This window comes from Neofelis nebulosa, chromosome 12, assembly GCF_028018385.1.
Source record: "Neofelis nebulosa isolate mNeoNeb1 chromosome 12, mNeoNeb1.pri, whole genome shotgun sequence".
In the NCBI taxonomy this organism is placed as follows: Eukaryota; Metazoa; Chordata; class Mammalia; order Carnivora; family Felidae; genus Neofelis; species Neofelis nebulosa.
The window spans coordinates 62,298,407-62,317,474 of record NC_080793.1 but is presented as its reverse complement, the minus strand read 5'-3'; the positions used below and the strand labels follow the sequence as shown (position 1 = coordinate 62,317,474).

At 37.4% G+C, this 19,068-nt stretch overlaps 1 protein-coding gene across 18 annotated transcripts in view; it reads left to right on the top strand.

Moving 5' to 3' along the window:
- The window catches only part of KDM4C (lysine demethylase 4C), a 443,090-nt gene that overhangs the window by 227,175 nt on the left and 196,847 nt on the right, over positions 1 to 19,068 (top strand). For all 18 annotated transcript variants that reach the window (XM_058695403.1, XM_058695399.1, XM_058695405.1 and 15 more), the window contains 3 exons: positions 12,387 to 12,580; positions 15,557 to 15,795; positions 18,202 to 18,515. In XM_058695403.1, coding sequence (XP_058551386.1) covers positions 12,387 to 12,580; positions 15,557 to 15,795; positions 18,202 to 18,515 — 747 coding nt within the window. The remainder of the gene's footprint in view (positions 1 to 12,386; positions 12,581 to 15,556; positions 15,796 to 18,201; positions 18,516 to 19,068) is intronic.

Sequence of the window (19,068 nt, the reverse complement as noted above, 5' to 3'; positions counted from 1 at the left end):
CACTCTGTTCCTGTGGATTCACTCTTCTCACCAGAGCACTGTCATGTATCAAGCTGCAGAGATTCAGACTCTGTGCCTCCTCTGTTTATGGAGTCTTAGTGGAATTTAAACCCTCTCCTTTCTCCCTTCTCCCTTTTTAGTTCAGTCCCTGTGGCTGTCTCCACTTTTCCACTTTCTCTCTAGCCGTTTTTTGGGGGGGGTGCTTTTCCCATATTCTCCCTCCCCCCATCTCTGTCCTCTCTCTGCAAGCAAAAACAGTTCCCTGTCCTCTACAACTCTCTCCCCCAGTTCACCTCTCTGTGCAGTGTACCTGCTGAGTTCTGTGGTTCAGGTTGTGCAGATTGTTGTGTTAATCCTGAAATCAGTTTTCTAGGTGTGCAGGATGGTTTAGTGTTGATCTGGCTGTATTTTATGGATGTGAAACACACACAAAAAAACTTCCTTGCTGTTCCTCCATCTTGGCTCCTCCCCCTGTGAATAATTCTTTAAATGTATTGTTGGATCTGGTTGGCTAGTATCTTGTTGAGAATTTTTGCATCCATGTTCATCAGGGAAATTGGTCTGTAGTTCTCGTTTTTAGTGGGGTCTTTGTTTGGCTTTGGAATCAAGTAATGCTGGCCTCATGGAATGAGTTTGGAAGTTTTCTTTCCATTTTTATTTTCTGAAACAGCTTGGAAAGAATAGCTGTTAGCTCTTCTTTAAATGTTTTGTAGTATTCCCCTGGAAAATCATCTGGCCCTGGACTCTTGTTTGTTGGAAGATTTTTCGTTGCTGATTCCATTTCTTTACTGGTTATGGGTCTGTTCAAATTTTCTATTTCTTCCTGTTTCAGTTTTGGTAGTGTATATGTTTCTAGGAATTTTTCCATGTCTTCCAGATTGCCCAATTTGTTGGTGTATGATTGCTCATAATATTCTCTTATTATTGTTTATATCTCTGTGTTGTTGGTTGTGATGTCTTCTCTTTCATTCATAATTTTATTTATTTGTGTCCTTCCTTTTACTTTTGGATTAGTCTGGCTGGGGGTGTATCAATTTTGTTAATTCTTCCAAAGAACCAGCTCCTGGTTTCATTGATATGGTGTATTTTTTTTGTTTTTGTTTTTTATTTCAATACCATTGATTTTTGCTCTAGTCTTTATCAATTCCCTTCTTCTGCTGATTTTTGGCTTTATTTGCTGTTCTTTTTCTAGCTCTTTTAGGTGTAAGGTTAGTTTGTATATTTGAGACCTTTCTAACTTCTTTAGGAAGGCCTGGATTGCTATATACTTCCTTCTTATTATTATGACCACCTTTGCTGCCTCCCAGAGCTTTTGGGATGCTGTATATTCATTTTCATTGGCTTCCATGTACTTTTTAATTTCCTCTTTAATTTCTTGTTTAACCCATTCATTCCTTAGTAGGATGTTCTTTAATCTCCAAGTATTCATTGTCTTTCCAATTTTTTTCGTGTGGTTTATTTTGAGTTTCATAGCGTTGTGGTTTGAAAATATACAAGGTATGATCTCGATCTTTTTGTTCTTGTTGAGGGCTGATTTGTGATCCAGTATGTGATCTGTTCTGGAGCATGTTCCATGTATACTTGAAAAGAATGTGTATTCTGCTGCTTTTCAATGAAATGTTCTGAATAGATCTGTTAAGTCCATCTGGTCCACTGTGTCATTTGGAGCCATTTTTTTTCTTATTGATTTTCTGCTTAGATAATCTGTCCCTTGCTTTTAGTGGATGTTGAAGTCCCCTCCTATTATAGTATTGTTATCAATGAGTTTCTTCATGTTTGTGATTAATCTGTATATGTATTTGGGTGCCTTCATGTTGGGGGCATAAATATTTGCAATTATTGATCTTCCTGGTGGAAAGACCCCTTAGTTATGATATAATGCCCTTCTTCATGTCTTGTTACAGTCTTTATTTTAAAATCTAGATTGTCTGGTATAAGTATGGCTACACCAGCTTTCTTTTGATGACCATTAACATGATAAATTGTTCTCTCTCCCCTTTCTTTTTCTTTCTTTCTTTCTTTCTTTCTTTCTTTCTTTCTTTCTTTCTTTCTTTCTTTCTTTCTTTCTCTCTCTCTCTCTCTCTCTCTCTCTCTCTCTTTCTTTCTTTCTTTCTTTCTTTCTTTCTTTCTTTCTTTCTTAATGTTTATTTTTGGGAGAGACAGAGCATGAGCACAGAAGGGGGAGAGAGAGAGGGAGAGAGAGAGAGAGAGAGAGAGAGAGAGAGAGAGAGAGAGAGAGAATTCAAAGCAGGCTCCAAGCTCTGAGCTGTCAGCTCAAAGCCTGATGTGGGGCTTGAACTCACAGTTGTGAGATCATGACCTGGGCTGAAGTCAGATGGCTAACCAACTGAGCCACCCAGGTGTCCCTCTATCCCCTTACTTTCAATCTGCATGTGTCTTTAGGTCTAAAGTGAGTCTTGTAAGCAACATATAGATTGGTTTTGCATTTTTATATATTCTGATACCCTGTGTCTTTTGATTGGAACATTTTGTCTGTTGACATTTAGCGTGAGTACTGAAAGATATGAATTAATGTCATTGTGTTGCCTGTTGAATTGGTGTTTCTGATGTTCTCTGGTCCTTTCTACTCATTGTTGCTTTTGGTGTTTTTTGTTTTGTTTTGTCTTTTCTCCACTCAAAGGGTTCCCCTTCAAATTCCTTGCAGGGCTGGTTAAGTGGTCACAAACTCCATTAGTTTTTATTTGTGAAACTCATTATCTATTCTATTTTAAATGACAGGCTTGTTGGATAAAGAATTCTTGTCTTCATATTTTTCTGATTCAGCAGGTTGAATATATCCTGCCATTCTTTTCTGGCCTGCCAAGTTTCTGCGGATAGGTCTGCTGCGAACCTGATCCGTTTTCCCTTACAGGTTAAAGACATTTTTTCCCTTGCTGCTTTCATAATTCTTTCCTTGTCTGTGTATTTTGTGAATTTGACTATGATATGCCTTGCTGATGGTTGGTTTTTGTTGAATCTAATGGGAGTTCTCTGTGCTCCATGAATTTTGATGTCTGTCCTTCCCCAGTTTAGGAAAGTTTTCTGGTATAATTTGCTCACATCAGTCTTTTGCCCCTTTATATCTTCATCTCTTATGATTTGGATGTTACTCCTTTTGAATAAGTCACTGAGTTCTCTAAAAGTATCGTTATCTTTTGCCTTTGTTCCCCCCTCCCCTTTTTTCCTGCTCGTTATTCTCCATAATTTTATCTTTAAATCGCTGATTTACTGTTCTGCTTCATCTTTCTGGCTGTCGTGGCATATATTTCAGATTGCATCTCGATTATAGCATTTTTAACTTCATCCTGACTAGATTTTATTTCTTTATCTCCACAGAAAGGGATTCTATGCTCTTTTCCTTTTCAGCTAGTATTCTTATTATTGTGGTTCTAACTTCTAGTTTAGACATCTTGCTTATATCTGTATTGATTAATCCCCTGGCTGTTATTTTTCCTGTTGTTTCTTGGGGTGAATTCCTTCATTTTGTCATTTTGGAGGAAGAAAAAAATAATAAAGTAAAAAATAAGAATTAAAAACAAAACAAAAAAGCAAATAAAGGAATCTAACTTCTAGGTGTGTTTTGGTCTGCTTGTTGAAAGAAGCTTGATACACTAGAGAAAAAAGGGAAAGAATAGAAAAAAGGTAAAATTTTTTTAAAAAACTCAAAAAATTTTATGTAATAAAATAGAATAAAATGAAATAAGGAAAATGAAATAGAATAAAAAAATTAAAAAATTAAAAAATAAGTAAAAAGTAAAAGTAAATTTTTCTCTTTCTGTATCCAAGAATGAGAAAGAAAAGGAAGAAAGGAAAACAATTTAAGCACAAAAGAAGGAATGAAAAAAAATTAGCATACAGAATGAGTCCCGAATAAAGTTATATCCAGTTTGTCCTAGAACTGAAATTATGAGGCACTCTAAAGTCTTGTACAGTAAGCAGGTGGAGTGACTTGTGCTGGTCTTCAGAGGGGATATGCTTGGAGAGTGCAGTTGGGTTGGGGCTTGGTGTAATGGCTCTGTTCTCCACTAGGTGGCTCTGCTTATTATCTTGGATCATGCATGGGAGAGGTGGAAATGACTTCATCCAGGTCCCTAGTCTCTGGCACAGGAATTTGACTCTCTCACTGATTGTCAATCAAGCACCACCCCTCCTTTGTCTTGGGCTTCTGTCTACTCCCCCCTCCACCCTGTCCATGTTCAAGCTGTCCACCTGCAAGGCAGCTCCTCCCTCCAGAGTTTTATCTCAGATGAGGTTGTGTTTCAGAACCCTTCGCCTTGTAGACCCCTGTGGCTTGGACCCACACCGACTCTCTGGGGGCGGGTCTTGCTGAGCAATGGCAGGTGCTGGCTTACTCCAGAAAACATTCGTGGATTGGGCAGTGGGAGAGATTCAGAGATTATGGCAAACCACAACACACAGTGCCAGGCTTCACTGCACTCTGCTATCTTTGTCCCAGTACCAGCAAACATGGCTGCTCTCCAGGGTCGCCTGGGACCTTTTTCTGTAGGGAGGCCTTAGGGCCTCTACCAAATGTACTCCAAGCAGGGGAACCACTTCTCCCCATGTGGCACATGGACCTCTCAGACCCCACTGCCTGGTCCTGGGGATTCACCCTTCTTCCTCACCAGAGCACCTCGAGGCACTGAACTCCAAAACTTCAGACTCTGTGCTACACTGTTTATAGCATACTTGTGATATTGAAACCCTCTCTTTCTTCCCATCAGTGGTTTTGGGGAACAGATTTCTTGTTCATTCCCTGTGTTTTCACTCTTTCTTTATCTTTCTCTCCAGCTACTTTTGGGGGGAGTGCTTTTCTTTCATGATTGTGGTGTGCCACACTCTCTACCTTTACCTTTCTCAGTCCTTTCTCCACAGAAATAGCTCCCTCAAATGTTAGTATTCTTATTACAAAGGACAGTGTTCTTAGGTTTAGACACACTAACAACTCTGGTGTCAGCAGAAAATGACAATATGTGCTTTATTTTGACAATTCTAAATCTTTGAGACAAGAGTTGCTATTATTGCCTCCTCCCCACTCTTTGATTGTCCTAAATCAGTAAATCTGTTTCATCCTATGTATTGGGCCCTTTTCATAATTGTTGGGAAAGTAATAATTTCTTTTTTATGCTTATTTAGTTATTTTGAGAGAGAGAGCTCCCACACACAAGTGAGGAAGGAGCAGTGAGAGAGAGAGAGAGAGAGAGAGAGAGAATATATCCCAATTGGGCTCCTCACTGTTAGCATAGAGCCCGATGCAGGACTTGATCTCATGAACCATGAGATCATGACCTGAGCTGAAATAAAGTCAGATGTGTAACCACCTGAGCCTCAGAGGCAGCCCAAGGAAAATTAATAATTTCTGGGAAAGAGAGTAATTCTCTTTAAATTTAAAATTTTCTGTCTGTTCTGTATATTCTTTCTGTTCTGTATATTCTGTAGTTAACATTCATTGGAATATTGTATGTGAGAAAGAAGAGGATATTTACCTTTTTTTATGGGAAGTTACTCTTTATAATCCTGAGATTCAAGTGGATATTATCTTATGTCTCTCAAAACTACATACATGGAGGCAGCTAATAGCAAGCTGTTTTTTTTTAAATTAATTAATTAAGTTTTAAATTTACATCCAAGTTAGCATATAGTGCAATAATGATTTCAGGATTAGATTCCTTAATGCCCCTTACCCATTTAGTCCATCTCCCCTACCACAACCTCTCAAGCTACCCTCTGTTTGTTTTCTATCTTTAAGAGTCTCAAGTTTTGTCCTCCTCCCTGTTTTTATATTATTTTTGCTTCCCTTCCTTTATGTTCATCTGTTTTGAATCTTAAATTCCTTATATGAGTGAAGTCATATGATATTTGTCTTTTTCTGACTAATTTCGCTTAGCATAATAACCTCTAGTTCTGTTCATATAGTTGCAAATGCTGAGATCTTATATTGAGAAGAAACTCTCCCCTTCATTTTGGTTATAGGGGAGAAGTCACATGAATTCAACCCCCACCCCCATCTAAATCCCACCTTACAGTTTCCTACTTTTGGCATCTTGCAGGATAAGTTTATGTCATGGCATTTCCCCTCATAAATGCCGGACTTCTGGGCCTTCAGTTTTATTGATTACTTGAAAATGGAAGGCAAGGAGTTTAGATGACTGCAACATGTGTCCCAACCAGGAGCTGGATGTGCACAGCACTGGTTCCACCCATGAGAAGGACTCAGTTTTCTTATAGTATCTCTCAGTAAACCAGAAGTCCGTGATTGCTTTTGATTCTTCAAAACCACTACACAGTTCTTATTGACTCCTAGGGCTATTTGTTAGACATGGTAACCTGATTCTTACTTCCTCAATTGATTCAACTTTCCCAGTAAGGCCAAATTTAATAATACTAGGAACCCCTATTTTCTTGTGGTCAGACCAGTATTAGGCTATTTTTGTAAGGTTTATCCTATTAAAATTTTTTTTTGAGAAAGAAGGAGAGTGTGACAGGGTAAAGGCAGAGATAGAGGGAGACAGAGAATCCAAAGCAGGCTCCAGGCTCCAAGCTGTCAACAGAGAGCCCAATGAGGGATTTGAACTCATGAACTGAGAGATCATGACCTGAGCTGAAGTTGGATGCTTAACCGACTGAGCCATCCAGGTGCCCCTATTTTTTTTTTTTAAAGGCACTGATAGAACATTTATTGCAGTCTGAGTAACTGTTTTACAAGTATGAAAAGTTTAAGCAGGTGGAGTGACCTGTGCTGGTTTTCTAGGGGATATGCTTAGAGGGCACAGTTGGACGGGTTTGGTGTAACGGCTCTGTCCTCCACTAGGCAGCGTTGCTTAGCTTATTGGGGTGGATCATTGTGGTGCACAGGCACGTGTGTGGGAGAGGTGGAAATGGCTTCACACAGCTCCCTAGTCTCTGGCATGGGAACTTCATGATCTCACCGACCTGCGATCAAGCACCCCTTACAAGTACGAAAAGTTTAGTCTTTTTATCAGCCCCTTGGGTTAGTGAAAATTTTTATGCCCAGTTTTTCAGATGAGAAAACTGAGGCACAGAGAGGTTCAATAAGTTGATTAAGGTTACACAGCTACTGATGGTGGGGTTTGAATCCAGATTTTTAAGTACCATACTATGCTGCATCATAGTGTGATCTTGTAGTTCTTCAACAAGATCATTTTCTTCTTTTTCTCATCTTCCAAGGTACTATAAACCCAAATAGAATTTTAAAGGAATAATTTAACATATTTAAAGGAATAATTTGTATAATATTTTTTATACTGTTGAGTAGATAGCAACTTTTGTTGCATTTTTGTTATTTAGAAAACTTTAATATGCATGTGTTTTCTTGTTGGTTTAATCCCTCAATTAATGTATCTTACATAAAACATGACAGCATCTTTCTGAACCCCCAGTATATTAGTTTGTTAAGGCTACTATAACAGCCTGAGCAGATCCTATTGGCTCAATCTTCTTTACTCTGACTTTTCCCTTGGAGTTACTCTTCTTTCATTTCATTCTGTTTCTGTTCCTTTCAGTCCAGGGTAGCAACATTTTTGCTGGTATAAAAATCTCAAAAACTGTGTTGGCTCTCTGTGCAGTTCATGGCTGCCCAAGCCATCAGACAGAAAGGTCCTCCACATTTCTTTCCCGGGTAACGACATCTCTAGTCCAGGCTTCTTCTGAGATGGTTGAGTTGATCTGTAATTCACATGCTGAATCTCCTTATCAGATGTTTGTCCTAACAAACCATTGGCCTGGTCTCCAGAGCACACTTAGGTGGATAGGCTGACATGTTTGTTTTTGCTTGGCAGTTCCTTCATCATTTTGTTTCTTCCCTCTTCAATCTTACAATAAACAGCAAAAAAACAAGATCCACCTTTCATGCTTTCCTTGGAAACATCCTCAGCTACATATTCAAGCTCATCACTTACAAGCTTTACCTGCCACCCAACAGAAGAACACATTTCTGCCACTGCATAACAGAGATCAAGAGATCGCCTTTCCTCCAGCATCCAATACTGTGTTCCTCGTTTCTTTTTCTTTTCTTTTTTTCACATTTATTTATTTTTGAGATACAGAGCACAAGTGGGGGAGGCGCAGAGAAAGGAGACATCAAATCCGAAGCAGGCTCCAGGCTCTGAGCTGTCAGCACAGAGCCTGACCCAGGGCTTGAACCCACAAACCATGAGATCATGACCTGAGTCGAAGTCGGATGCTCAACTGACTGAGCTACCCAGGTGTCCCTGTGTTCTTCGTTTCTATCTGATACCTTGCCGAAAGCAACTTTAACAAAGTTTATATGTCTAGCAACATTCTGTTCATGACTATATATGTATTGTTTATGTTGACAAAGTTTCTTTACCCTTTTCTTCTCCAAAGCCACTTCCACATTTTTTTTAGGCATTTGTTCAGCAGTAATGCTTGCCAGTACCAAAACTTTGTTATTACTTTTCTAAGGCTGTATTGTTTCTGAGGACTGCTGTAACAAAGCACCATAAACTGGATGGCTTAAAACAACAAAAATGGGTTGTCTCACAGTTATGGATGTTGGAAGTCCAAAATCAAGGTGCCAGAAGGTCTGTCCTCCCCCTGAGATCCTTCCTTGCCTCTTCCTTGTGGTGGAAGTTAATCCTTGGTGGTCTTTGCCTTGTAGATATATTACTCCAGTCTGTGCCTTCATCTTCACATGGCCTTCTTGCCTGTGTGCTGTGTCTCTTCTCATAGTGATACCAGTCCTATTGGATTAAAGGCCTATCCTACTCCAGTATGATCTTAAGTCATTACTTCTGCCATAACCCTGTTTCCAAATGGGATCACATTCTGATATACTTGGGGTGAGCACTTCAGCATACTATTTGAGGGGGTCACAATTCAACCTTTAACACCCTCATAATCATAACAACCATATCAAGTTGCTACTAGGCTTTTCTTATTTTAAGGCATTCTTTCCTTAGTTCCTTCCTAATTAGCATTTAATTTTTATAAATAGACTGAAAAGCAGAATCATTTCACACATTTTTTCCTACCTTCAAAGGCTTCCTTGTCAGACATTTGCACATGAAAGTATTTTTTTCATAATTAATTAGCCATCCTGTGTGTCATGAAGAAAATATGTTAAAGGAATACCTCAGTTTGAGTGTGTTAAGTATTTTATCATTTATTGTGGTTATGTGAAAATTCCAATTTTAAGATTCAAACAACTAAATTAATATTTTCTGTCTTAGAAAGTTGTTGAATTTTAAAGTGTTTTCATCTTTAAGTTAGATTGTTGTTTTTAGTATAAATACTAACATGAATTTGACTTTTTGGGAGATAGGAACAAATAGTCATGACTCTGTAATAAGTCTTAGGGTACTGAAATATGGAAGAATTCAATGCATACAAGCTTCTGACAATTCTCTCTAAATTTGGACTTTGCATTTTTAACCAGTGTGTGTGTGTGTGTGTGTGTGTGTGTGTGTGTATTTATATTGATATAATTTAAATTTATAAAATATAAATTATATAAATTATATTTATATAATTTATATAATTATAAATATAATATATAAACATATATAATATAATATAATATAATATTATATTATTATATAATATATATAATATAATATAAATATAATATAATTATATAAATTATATTTATATAATTTATATTTTATAAATATAAATTATATAAATTATATATTTATATATTTATGCTTATATATTTAAACATATGTATTTAAATATTTATTTTTAAGAGAGAGAGAGAGTGCGAGACATTTCATGAGCAGGGGAGGGGCAGAGAGAGAGGGAGACACAGAATCCAAAGCAGGCTCCAGGCTCCGAGCTGTCAGTACAGAGCCCGATGCGGGGCTTGAACTCACAAACTGTGAGATCATGACCTGAGCCGAAGTCAGATGCTTAACTGACTGAGCCATCCAGGTGCCCCAATATGTGTATATTCTTAAAAGAAGCAACAAGAATAGCTATTCTTATTAGTACTTTGACTTGATATCACAAATAGTTTGTTTGAAAAGTATTATCTATTACTGATTATTGCTCTTTGTACCAATATGTAATGTGCAAGTTTCTTTATTTCTAAATGGGACTGCTAATGTTATTCTTTCCTACTAATAAAGGTATGTATTAAGTTCTCTTAAATAATCTCATTTAATTTTCATTGGGGTTTAGATGAGTGTTACTATTTGTCACTAGTAACAAGAATAGATTTCTCTGTCCTGCTGAATTTTACTATTTTTGACTGTGACATTATTCCTTGCATAATTTTGGGTATTTTTTTTGCCTGTTTATTTCTAAATATTTAAATTTGGAAATAACACTTACCTGTTGTCTTTGGAGTGAGTTGAGCAATCAACTGAGGGGTAGATCTTTTTGCATGTTTGCAAAATCTAGGACTTCTGGGAGAGGGGTATGGGAAATTAAAATGAATTTAAACAGAATTCTCCTTCCCTAACATAACTGAATAGTGTCTATATTGTTTACTCCCTTATTTTTCTTCATGAAGCAAGTATTAGTAACATTTGAAGAAAATAAGAAAGTTTCTGCTGATGAGTCTGAACTTCTATTTCTACCTTTAGTGAAAATACTGCATTTTAAACCAAAATATCCTAAAATTTCCCAGGATTTCCATTTTCCATATTTCTAACCCAAGATAATTATAGCAAAATGTTGTAGAACTTTCTCTATTCCTAACTAATAATATAAAACAGAGTTGTAGTTAAACATTACTGCATTCAGAGGAATAATTGGTACAACTTACAGTGTTTAGGATGAGTTTTTTTTTTTTTTTGTGGGGGGGAGTGCAGATAGCAGAACAGTGAGCAGGAAGGCATTGTGGTAGGAACACAGGTACTGAGTGAAGGAAACGTCTGGTGCATTTGGGCTCTCTTCAATTTCTTGTGTTGAAGAGGAGTATTTATGTTGATTTGCAATGGGAGAGAAACTTGGAAATCTCCCTGGCAGAGCCAAATCTTGCATCCCTTGAATGCCAGACTTATGAGTCTAGACTTTATTCTAACGGTAGAGGAAGTTAGATTACAGTTGAACTCAGAAATGAAAGATTACAAGATATGTGAGGGGGATTAAAGTGGTAGCTGTAAGAATGAATTGGTGCTAGGAGCTACTGCAGGCAGAGAAATGAATTAGTTTTGTTTGCTAGGGTGATTGTCTGCAAGTAAAGATGGAAGGAGTCTGGATAAGGACTTTACTCAGGAGACATTTAAAAGGAAGGTCTAATAGCAGATGATGACAGGGTGATGACGGTAGAGGAGAAGGGAGGGATTAGGAAATGCTGACTGTGAATGTAGGAGAATGGAAGAATCATGGTATCATTGATTACAGAATATTTGTTTACAGCTGAAGAAGTTATTTTAGGCAGGTTGACTGTAGGGTGTTTCCTGAACTTTCAAAGCATTGTATCTGTCAAGATTTGGACTCTAGGGGTGGCTAGTACAGGCTGGAAAATTAAGGCTTTGAAGTTAATTTGGATGGAGATGATGATTTTATCACCAAAATATTGAGAGACTTATTGTTTCAAGGCTGTTGAATCAACCAGGCTCTTGCCATGTTTGCCAGGGATTGCCAGGGCCTGTTAGTTACATCTTTGAGACTACTTCTGTACCACCATTTGAATGATATCTGCCATGTTACATGGCATCTTGGCCTAGACACAGTTTAACCTTTTGAAGTCTTTATAAGAAACTTGTTTTATAAGATAGAACTTCTGACTATGTATTCACAATAATCAACGTTCTGGTAATTTTAAAATAATATTTTCTTTGAATTTCTGCCCTTAACACTATTTGTTTTTCTTAGTTATATATTTAAAGTGATGGTGATGAGTGTCTTATGGATAGGACATAGAAGAGAAGTCATTTTTTTTGCTCTAATTATTGGTTAATTTGTGAGAGTATATTTATTAACAAACATAAATGTGATTAAAGTGTATATCAGAGAAAATTTATCTCAGTTCATTGGTTGAATTTTTCTAATCAAACATTAATTGGCTACTTTTATTCATTGGAACCTAGGTTTTCAACTTTATAGACCTTCCAGCATTCATTATATTGATACATACTTATGATGAGAGGGTAATCGTTCTGTTGCAGGCATGCTTTCAAAAGTGTGCTCATTCCTTTTAGTTGTTCTTGATACACAGTTCCTGATGAATTCTGTACTGCATTCTCTCATCTTATTTTTTCATTTGTAAATGTGAATGTAGAGGTTGTCACCTCCATTCAGAAAAAATTGAATTTATCATTCACTGAATGTTAAAAAATGTAAAACATTACCCTCAAGTATGTAGTGAGTATTCATGTATGGTACAAAGTATGACTCGGTGTGACTTTATGTAGCCAGTAAAATGTTTAAAGCATTCCATCCCTGTTGTGTTTCAGTGCACCTGCAGGAAAGACATGGTGAAAATTTCAATGGATATTTTTGTGAGGAAATTTCAGCCAGACAGATATCAGCTTTGGAAGCAAGGAAAGGATATATACACCATTGACCATACAAGGCCTACTCCAGAATCCACACCTGAAGTAAAAGCATGGCTGCAGAGGAGGAGGAAAGTAAGAAAAGCGTCCAGGAGGTAATGATTTCTTCCCACCCCATTCCACTTATACCTACTCAATAAAAATGGGTCATTGAATGTGATGTTCTCAGAAACTATGCATTTGCTTTTTCCTGTTTATTCATCATAAATTTACTTAATATCTTACTGAAAATTTGAGGGAAAGTATAATTCGTAAGCTGTGTAATAAGTAGCATATAGGAAGTGGGGGGTATAATGTGTTTGTGAATATTCCTGACATGCTATACATGGCATATAGAACAGTCCTGGATGGCCAGGGCCATTTCTTTTTGGTGGGCATCTTGCTATTTTAAAATCCATTGAATAGGGTGTGTGTTACGTTGCTCAGGTCCTCAGGCAACTTTTATTTTCAGGCTCTTATATTTTCTTGGTTTATGTTAAACTTTTGTTCTCCAATATTACTCATTGTTTTTCTTTCAGATTGTAAAAGTAATATTTGGGCATTGGGGAATATTTGTAAAATAAGAAAAAGAATAGTGAAGGAATCCCAAATCACCCAATAACATCATAATCCAGAGATAACAAGTTTTAACATTTGGTAGATATCCTTTACATATGTGTTTGTTATATAATATTACATACTTTTCCAAAATTGGGGCCATGCTCTGTTAACCCTTTGATTACCAGTTTTGTGTTTTTTTTTCATATAATTAAATGATTTGGTACAGCATAATATTTAGTGCCTGCATGTATTTAATCCCTTGTTTTTGGACCTGTAGCTTATTTGTAGCTTTTTTTTCCGTTAACTAAATAACAATGTAATTTTAAATCTTTGCCCACACTTCTGGTATTTATTTTGTTACTCTGACATTTATTTTCTGCTATTTTAGAATTGTAGTGGGTGGAAGAAACTTAAGAACGTGGAGTCACAATTCTGCATTTTATAAGAGATATACCTGAGGTGCAGAATTAGTAGCAAAAGTAAAACTCAGGTGTTCTTATTTTACCCTGCAGTTTACAGCAGTGATTTTCAAACTGTTGGTTTTCAAATTTATTTAGTAGGTTAGGAACAACATTTTTAAATTAGGAAGTAAAGTAGAATAAAAAGTATCATAGTTCTTCCCTGCGGTAAGGGTAAGTATTAATTCATGATGTGTGAAAATGTGTGTACGTGTGTGTTGTATCACTATCTAAAATATATAACTTATAATTGGCTGGTTGTACTAAAAAATGTTTGGGAAATACTGATATAGAGAGTCATTGCCAAAAAGCCTACCTGTGGGAGGAGGCAATAGTCAATCTGAGTTCAGAAAAAACACCAATAGAACATCTTGAGAATTGTTGTTTAATGGACAGAAAACACAATACTTTAGGTGAATGATCTGGTCTTCTAGTGACTAACTATAGTGGCCTTTTTGGGTTGACAGAGAACATAGATCTATGACATTGGACAGATTTGAAATGCCTTTTCGTAGGTTAAAATAATCAATGGACTTTGCTCACCCAGTTAGAAAGCCTCATGTTTAGAGGGGGTCATTGATTATGCACAGCCTTGTGGCTTGATCCTAGACTTTTCTGCTTTCCAGGAAATTTAAAACAGAGAATGATTTATTGAAATCTCAAAGAGAGATCAACCATGTTATTTTACAAGTACTATGCCATTCGTGATGTGACAATTTCCCACGTTGCCAATGCATGGGTTTTCAATAAAAATGATAGTGATGATGATGATACCAGTACCATTAAGTAGAAGTCAAAGCTAATTTATGTTGGTTATCCTTGGCTACTCCCTCTATCTCAGAACCTTGCCCACTCTGACTTCTATAGTGCATAGTGTTGTGGGGTGTGTGTGTATGTGTGTGTGTGTTTGGACATGGAAATACATGTTGCTTAGATTTTGGTTGTAATTATTCTTTTTTTTTTTTTTTTTTTCAACGTTTTTAATTTATTTTTGGGACAGAGAGAGACAGAGCATGAACGGGGGAGGGGCAGAGAGAGAGGGAGACACAGAATCGGAAACAGGCTCCAGGCTCCGAGCCATCAGCCCAGAGCCTGACGCGGGGCTCGAACTCACGGACCGCGAGATCGTGACCTAGCTGAAGTCGGACGCTTAACCGACTGCGCCACCCAGGCGCCCCTGGTTGTAATTATTCTTAAATGATAGTGTTGGAAATGTGTCTTTTTTATGAGAGAGAGCCCGTGTGTGCATGCCCTGTGAGCAGGGGAAGGGCAGAGGGAGAGAGAGAGAATCTGAAGCAGGCTCTGTGCCCAGCATGGAGTCCAACTTGGGGCTTAATATCCTGGAACTGTGAGATAATGACCTGAGCCAAAATCAAGAGTCAGATGCTTAACTGACTGAGCCACTCAAGTGCCTCAGAAATGTGTCTTATACAAAAGGTATCTACAACAAAGACATCAAGTGACTTTCTGGAAAATAATGAGAATAAGACAATTAAAATGGCATCCGCTCTGAAAACAAGAGTTAGATACAAGATGTTAAATACATATAGTTAGCCTATCTCCTGTCTTAATTCCTTTAGCTAATGATGATTTGGCATTGAATTTTAATGATTTTCATGCATACTTCAGAATTATGCAAAAATCAGGGATGTGTTCACCTTAGAATGTAAATAATCTATTCAGATTTTAACAGCAGGTTATAGAGATCGCCTCTTTTCCTTTTCCTTTCTTCATTGATTTATTTTCCCCATGTCATCATTTTTCACTTTATTTTTATTTTCAGACTTCTTTTAGTATTGTTATAAAATGTTAGCAATGACATTTTCCCAATAATATTTAATAATCAATTATTTACAATTGTTTTAATTTTCACTTTTAGTAAATTGTTATTAAAACTAAGATTTCAATTTCAAATCTAATCTACTAATTGTGAAGATTATTTTTGCATAATGATGAAAAAGCTAGTAGTTTTTTCACTTCTTTCAGTAAGTGATAATAACGTTTGTATTGGTATGTGTTTTATCCTGTCCACTGCAAACATTCTGCTCTGACTACAGTGTCTCTTGTTAATAGTTTCCAGTGCACTGGTTCTTACTCTAAGAGGCTTAAGAATGAGGAGGATGAAGAAGTGTCACCTGCAGTCGATAGGGTGGAGGGCCTCACCCCTGACCAAGACCCAGAAGACCTCAAGGTCAGTGAAAAATCAGAAGAAGCAGTGAAGATGGGGAACACAGAATCTCCTTTAGAAGAAGAGGCTTCTGCTAGCAGGAAGCAGCCAGATCAGAATTCATCGGATAATGTCAAACTCTCAGGTGAGAAATGGGCTAATTATGTTCATATGTAAGTGTTGAGGTGGTTGATCTGATGCCTTAAATCTGTGCTCTAGGATTGGTATCTTACTTTTCCACATAGCTTAACCAGTAGAGCATCTAAAGCTATGGAGTAATAATGAGGAGGCCAAATGATGTTGTAAAAGTCAGGAACATCACTGCTATGTGTGATGGAGTTCTGAGGCAGAGTGCCTATTTGGTGTAATAAAAAAAAGATTCTAAAATGAAAATTTTTTGTGGGGGTGCAACTCAGTTTACAATATAGAATACATTTTTGGAAAGCTTCTCTTAAATCACATGGAATGGTAAAAACCAATTATAGACAATTCTTTGCAGATTCTTAGCTTTCAACTTAATTTTAAGAAGAAAATAAAGATTAAGTTTTTAAAAAATAATAACAAAAGTCATTTTGTTTTGTGAAAGAGTAGGTATAAGCCCCCTGGCTGTTTCTCTGTACTAAAGTTATCTATACCTCTTAACTGCTTTGCTTTTTTTCCCCTTTATAGTGTATTTCTCTGAAATTGCTGTAATGTTTTATCTATTTGATATTTGTTTGAGTTTTTATCCTTTTACTAATTGAGCTTATTTTTTTATTACTATTATTATTTTTTAATGTTTATTTATTTTTGAGAGAGAGAGAGGGAGAAGGAGAGAGACAGAGCACAAGTAGGAGAGGGGCAGAGAGAGGGGGAGACACAGAATCTGAAGCAGGCTGTCAGCACAGAGCCCAACACAGTGCTCGAACTCACGAGCTGTGAGATCATGACCTGAGCCAAAGTCAGACACTTAACCGACTGAGCCACCTAGGCACCCCACTAATTGAGCTTATCGGTAATTTCTCATACTTCTCACCCATTCTGTCTTTCAATTGTGAGACTCCCCCAAATCTAGTTACCCACCCCTGCTTCCTCCTTGTTCAAGGTACATTACCTCTTTAAATTTTTAAATTTTTATTTTTGAAAGAGATACAGAGAATCCTAAGCAGGCTCTGTGCTGTCAGTGCAGAGCCTGATGTGTAGCGCAATCCCATGACCCTGGGATCATGACCTGAGCCGAAATCAAGAGTCAGACACTCAACTGACTGAGACGCCCAGGAACCCTGTGGTACTGTTATTCTTAACTGGACTATTGCAGAAATTGCTTCCTAGTTATCCATGCTAGTTACTTCTCCATATGGCACTCATAGTGATCCTTTAAAAAAATGTAGGTGAGGTCTCGTCCCTTCTTTCTTCTTACTCTTCTTCCACTTAGAGTAAAAGAAAAAGTCCTTCTCATCGTCCAAATTTGATTCTCTTCTGCTTTGCCATTTTCATTACCTTTGCCCTTTAATATATGTATTTAAACAGGTTAAATCATAGACTTTCTTGTAGTGAGTTCATACTTTATTGGAGAGGTAGACAACCATATAATTACAATCCAGTGTGGTAAGCACCACAAGAAAGAAGTCCTAGAGTGTTGCTGATATACCAAGGAAAGACTCCAAACAGAGTCCAAACCTTGCTGGCCTGGCAAGGTTTCTTGGACTAGGTTATATCTGAATTAATTTGTGATGAATGGATAGAAGATTGCAAGGTGAAAAAGGTGCGGAAAGGAATAGCAAGCAGTGCAGAGAACACAGTTATGCTATACATATGGATTTTTTTAATAGTCCCTTACCATAGTCTTTAATCACACTGGATTTAATTAAGTACTTGATGGGTCCCTGGGTGGTTTAGGCCAAGGGCACCCAGGTTTATTAGTTCTGTTGCTACATGGTTCCTTGTATTTTGACCTCCAGGTTTTGAGATCTGGCAGAACACTTAAGTACAAAACGTGGCTGGATTAAGCATCAAAGCTAGTATGTGATATGTGAAATGATGCTTATGAATATTTATAAGGGAGAGAGAGGGGTAAGTAAAGATGGCAGTGGAAGAGACTTGCTCATAATGTCCTTTCCCCTTTACATGCCATCAGTGTGTGATACAGGACCTAGTGTAGGACATACTTCTTATTTGGATCTGCACAGCCTTGCATGTGTTCTTTCCATACATCCTCTGAGCTGGAATGTTTCATTAGTAGCAAGCAGCTCTTAGCATCATATTTCCTATTTTTAGAAAGATTTCAAGTTGCTATTGCTTTGGATAAGTATCATTATTGCACTTACTTTTGACATTGGCCTGCAGCATAACCCCTTTTTAATCTCTTATTTTGTCTGTAAGTATATTTTTTTGCCAAACTCCAAGATCTCACCTTGACAACTATGAAGGCTCCATGGTGCTTTAGTGACATTTCCCACTCATATCTGTGAGACTTTAGAGGGGAGTTGAAAGACAGAAATTTAGGTGAGAATTACTATATAGTAATAATGCAATGTAAAATTTACTAATAGTCTTTTGTTTCACTCCTCAGGAAATAGTTGCTTAAGCACATCTATACCAGAAGAAGTACAAATTAAGGATGACCAAGCCTATGGTGTAATTCTACCTTCAAATCCCAGTGAAGCTGATGATTCCATATCTGGTGGCCATGTGACATCCAAGGAATCAGACCCACCCAAGCTTCCATGGCCAAAGTTACCTGAGTCATGCTTCTCAGTGGCAGAGAGTAACAGTGTGTTGATAGAGGGAGAAGAGAGTGATGTGGAGACCCGCAGGAGTGGCCTCGAACCTGGGGAGATCCCAGTGATCCCCAGGGGAGAGAGAAATGGCCTCGATGTCCTTGGTGTATGTGGCAATGTCTTCTCTTTTTTTCTTCTTCTATATTTATTGTGTAGTGGAGTAGTTTCTGAAAGCAGCATGATGTGCATTGAAATCTTGCTTTAGGGTGGAAATAACATTTCACATTTACAGGTCTTAATCATATTTCCTTCAATGACTGGAAGGTAAGCCTTTTGTGAGCTCTGTTTCATATGGTGATAATTTAGAAGCATGGAGCTTTTGGCTATATGCTGTAGCTTAATTTTCTTTCTCTTTAACTTTTTCTAAAATTGAACTTTTTTTGGATAGATTCATATGCAATTATAAGAAATAATACAGAAAGATCTTGTGTCCCCATTTTCCCCCAAGAGTACCTTCTTGGAAAACTATAGTAGGACATCACAATGATACTGACAGGTAATGGTTCCTTTACCTGTAATATTAACCACACTGGAGATGATTCACCTGCAGGGCTCTGACCTTCTCTTGCCACCTCTGGGTCCCAGGCTTCCCATAGCCTCTTTTAACTCGCTTGGTTGTGCTTTCCCTTGACTCCTCTTGGGCTCTAATTCTAGGAGCT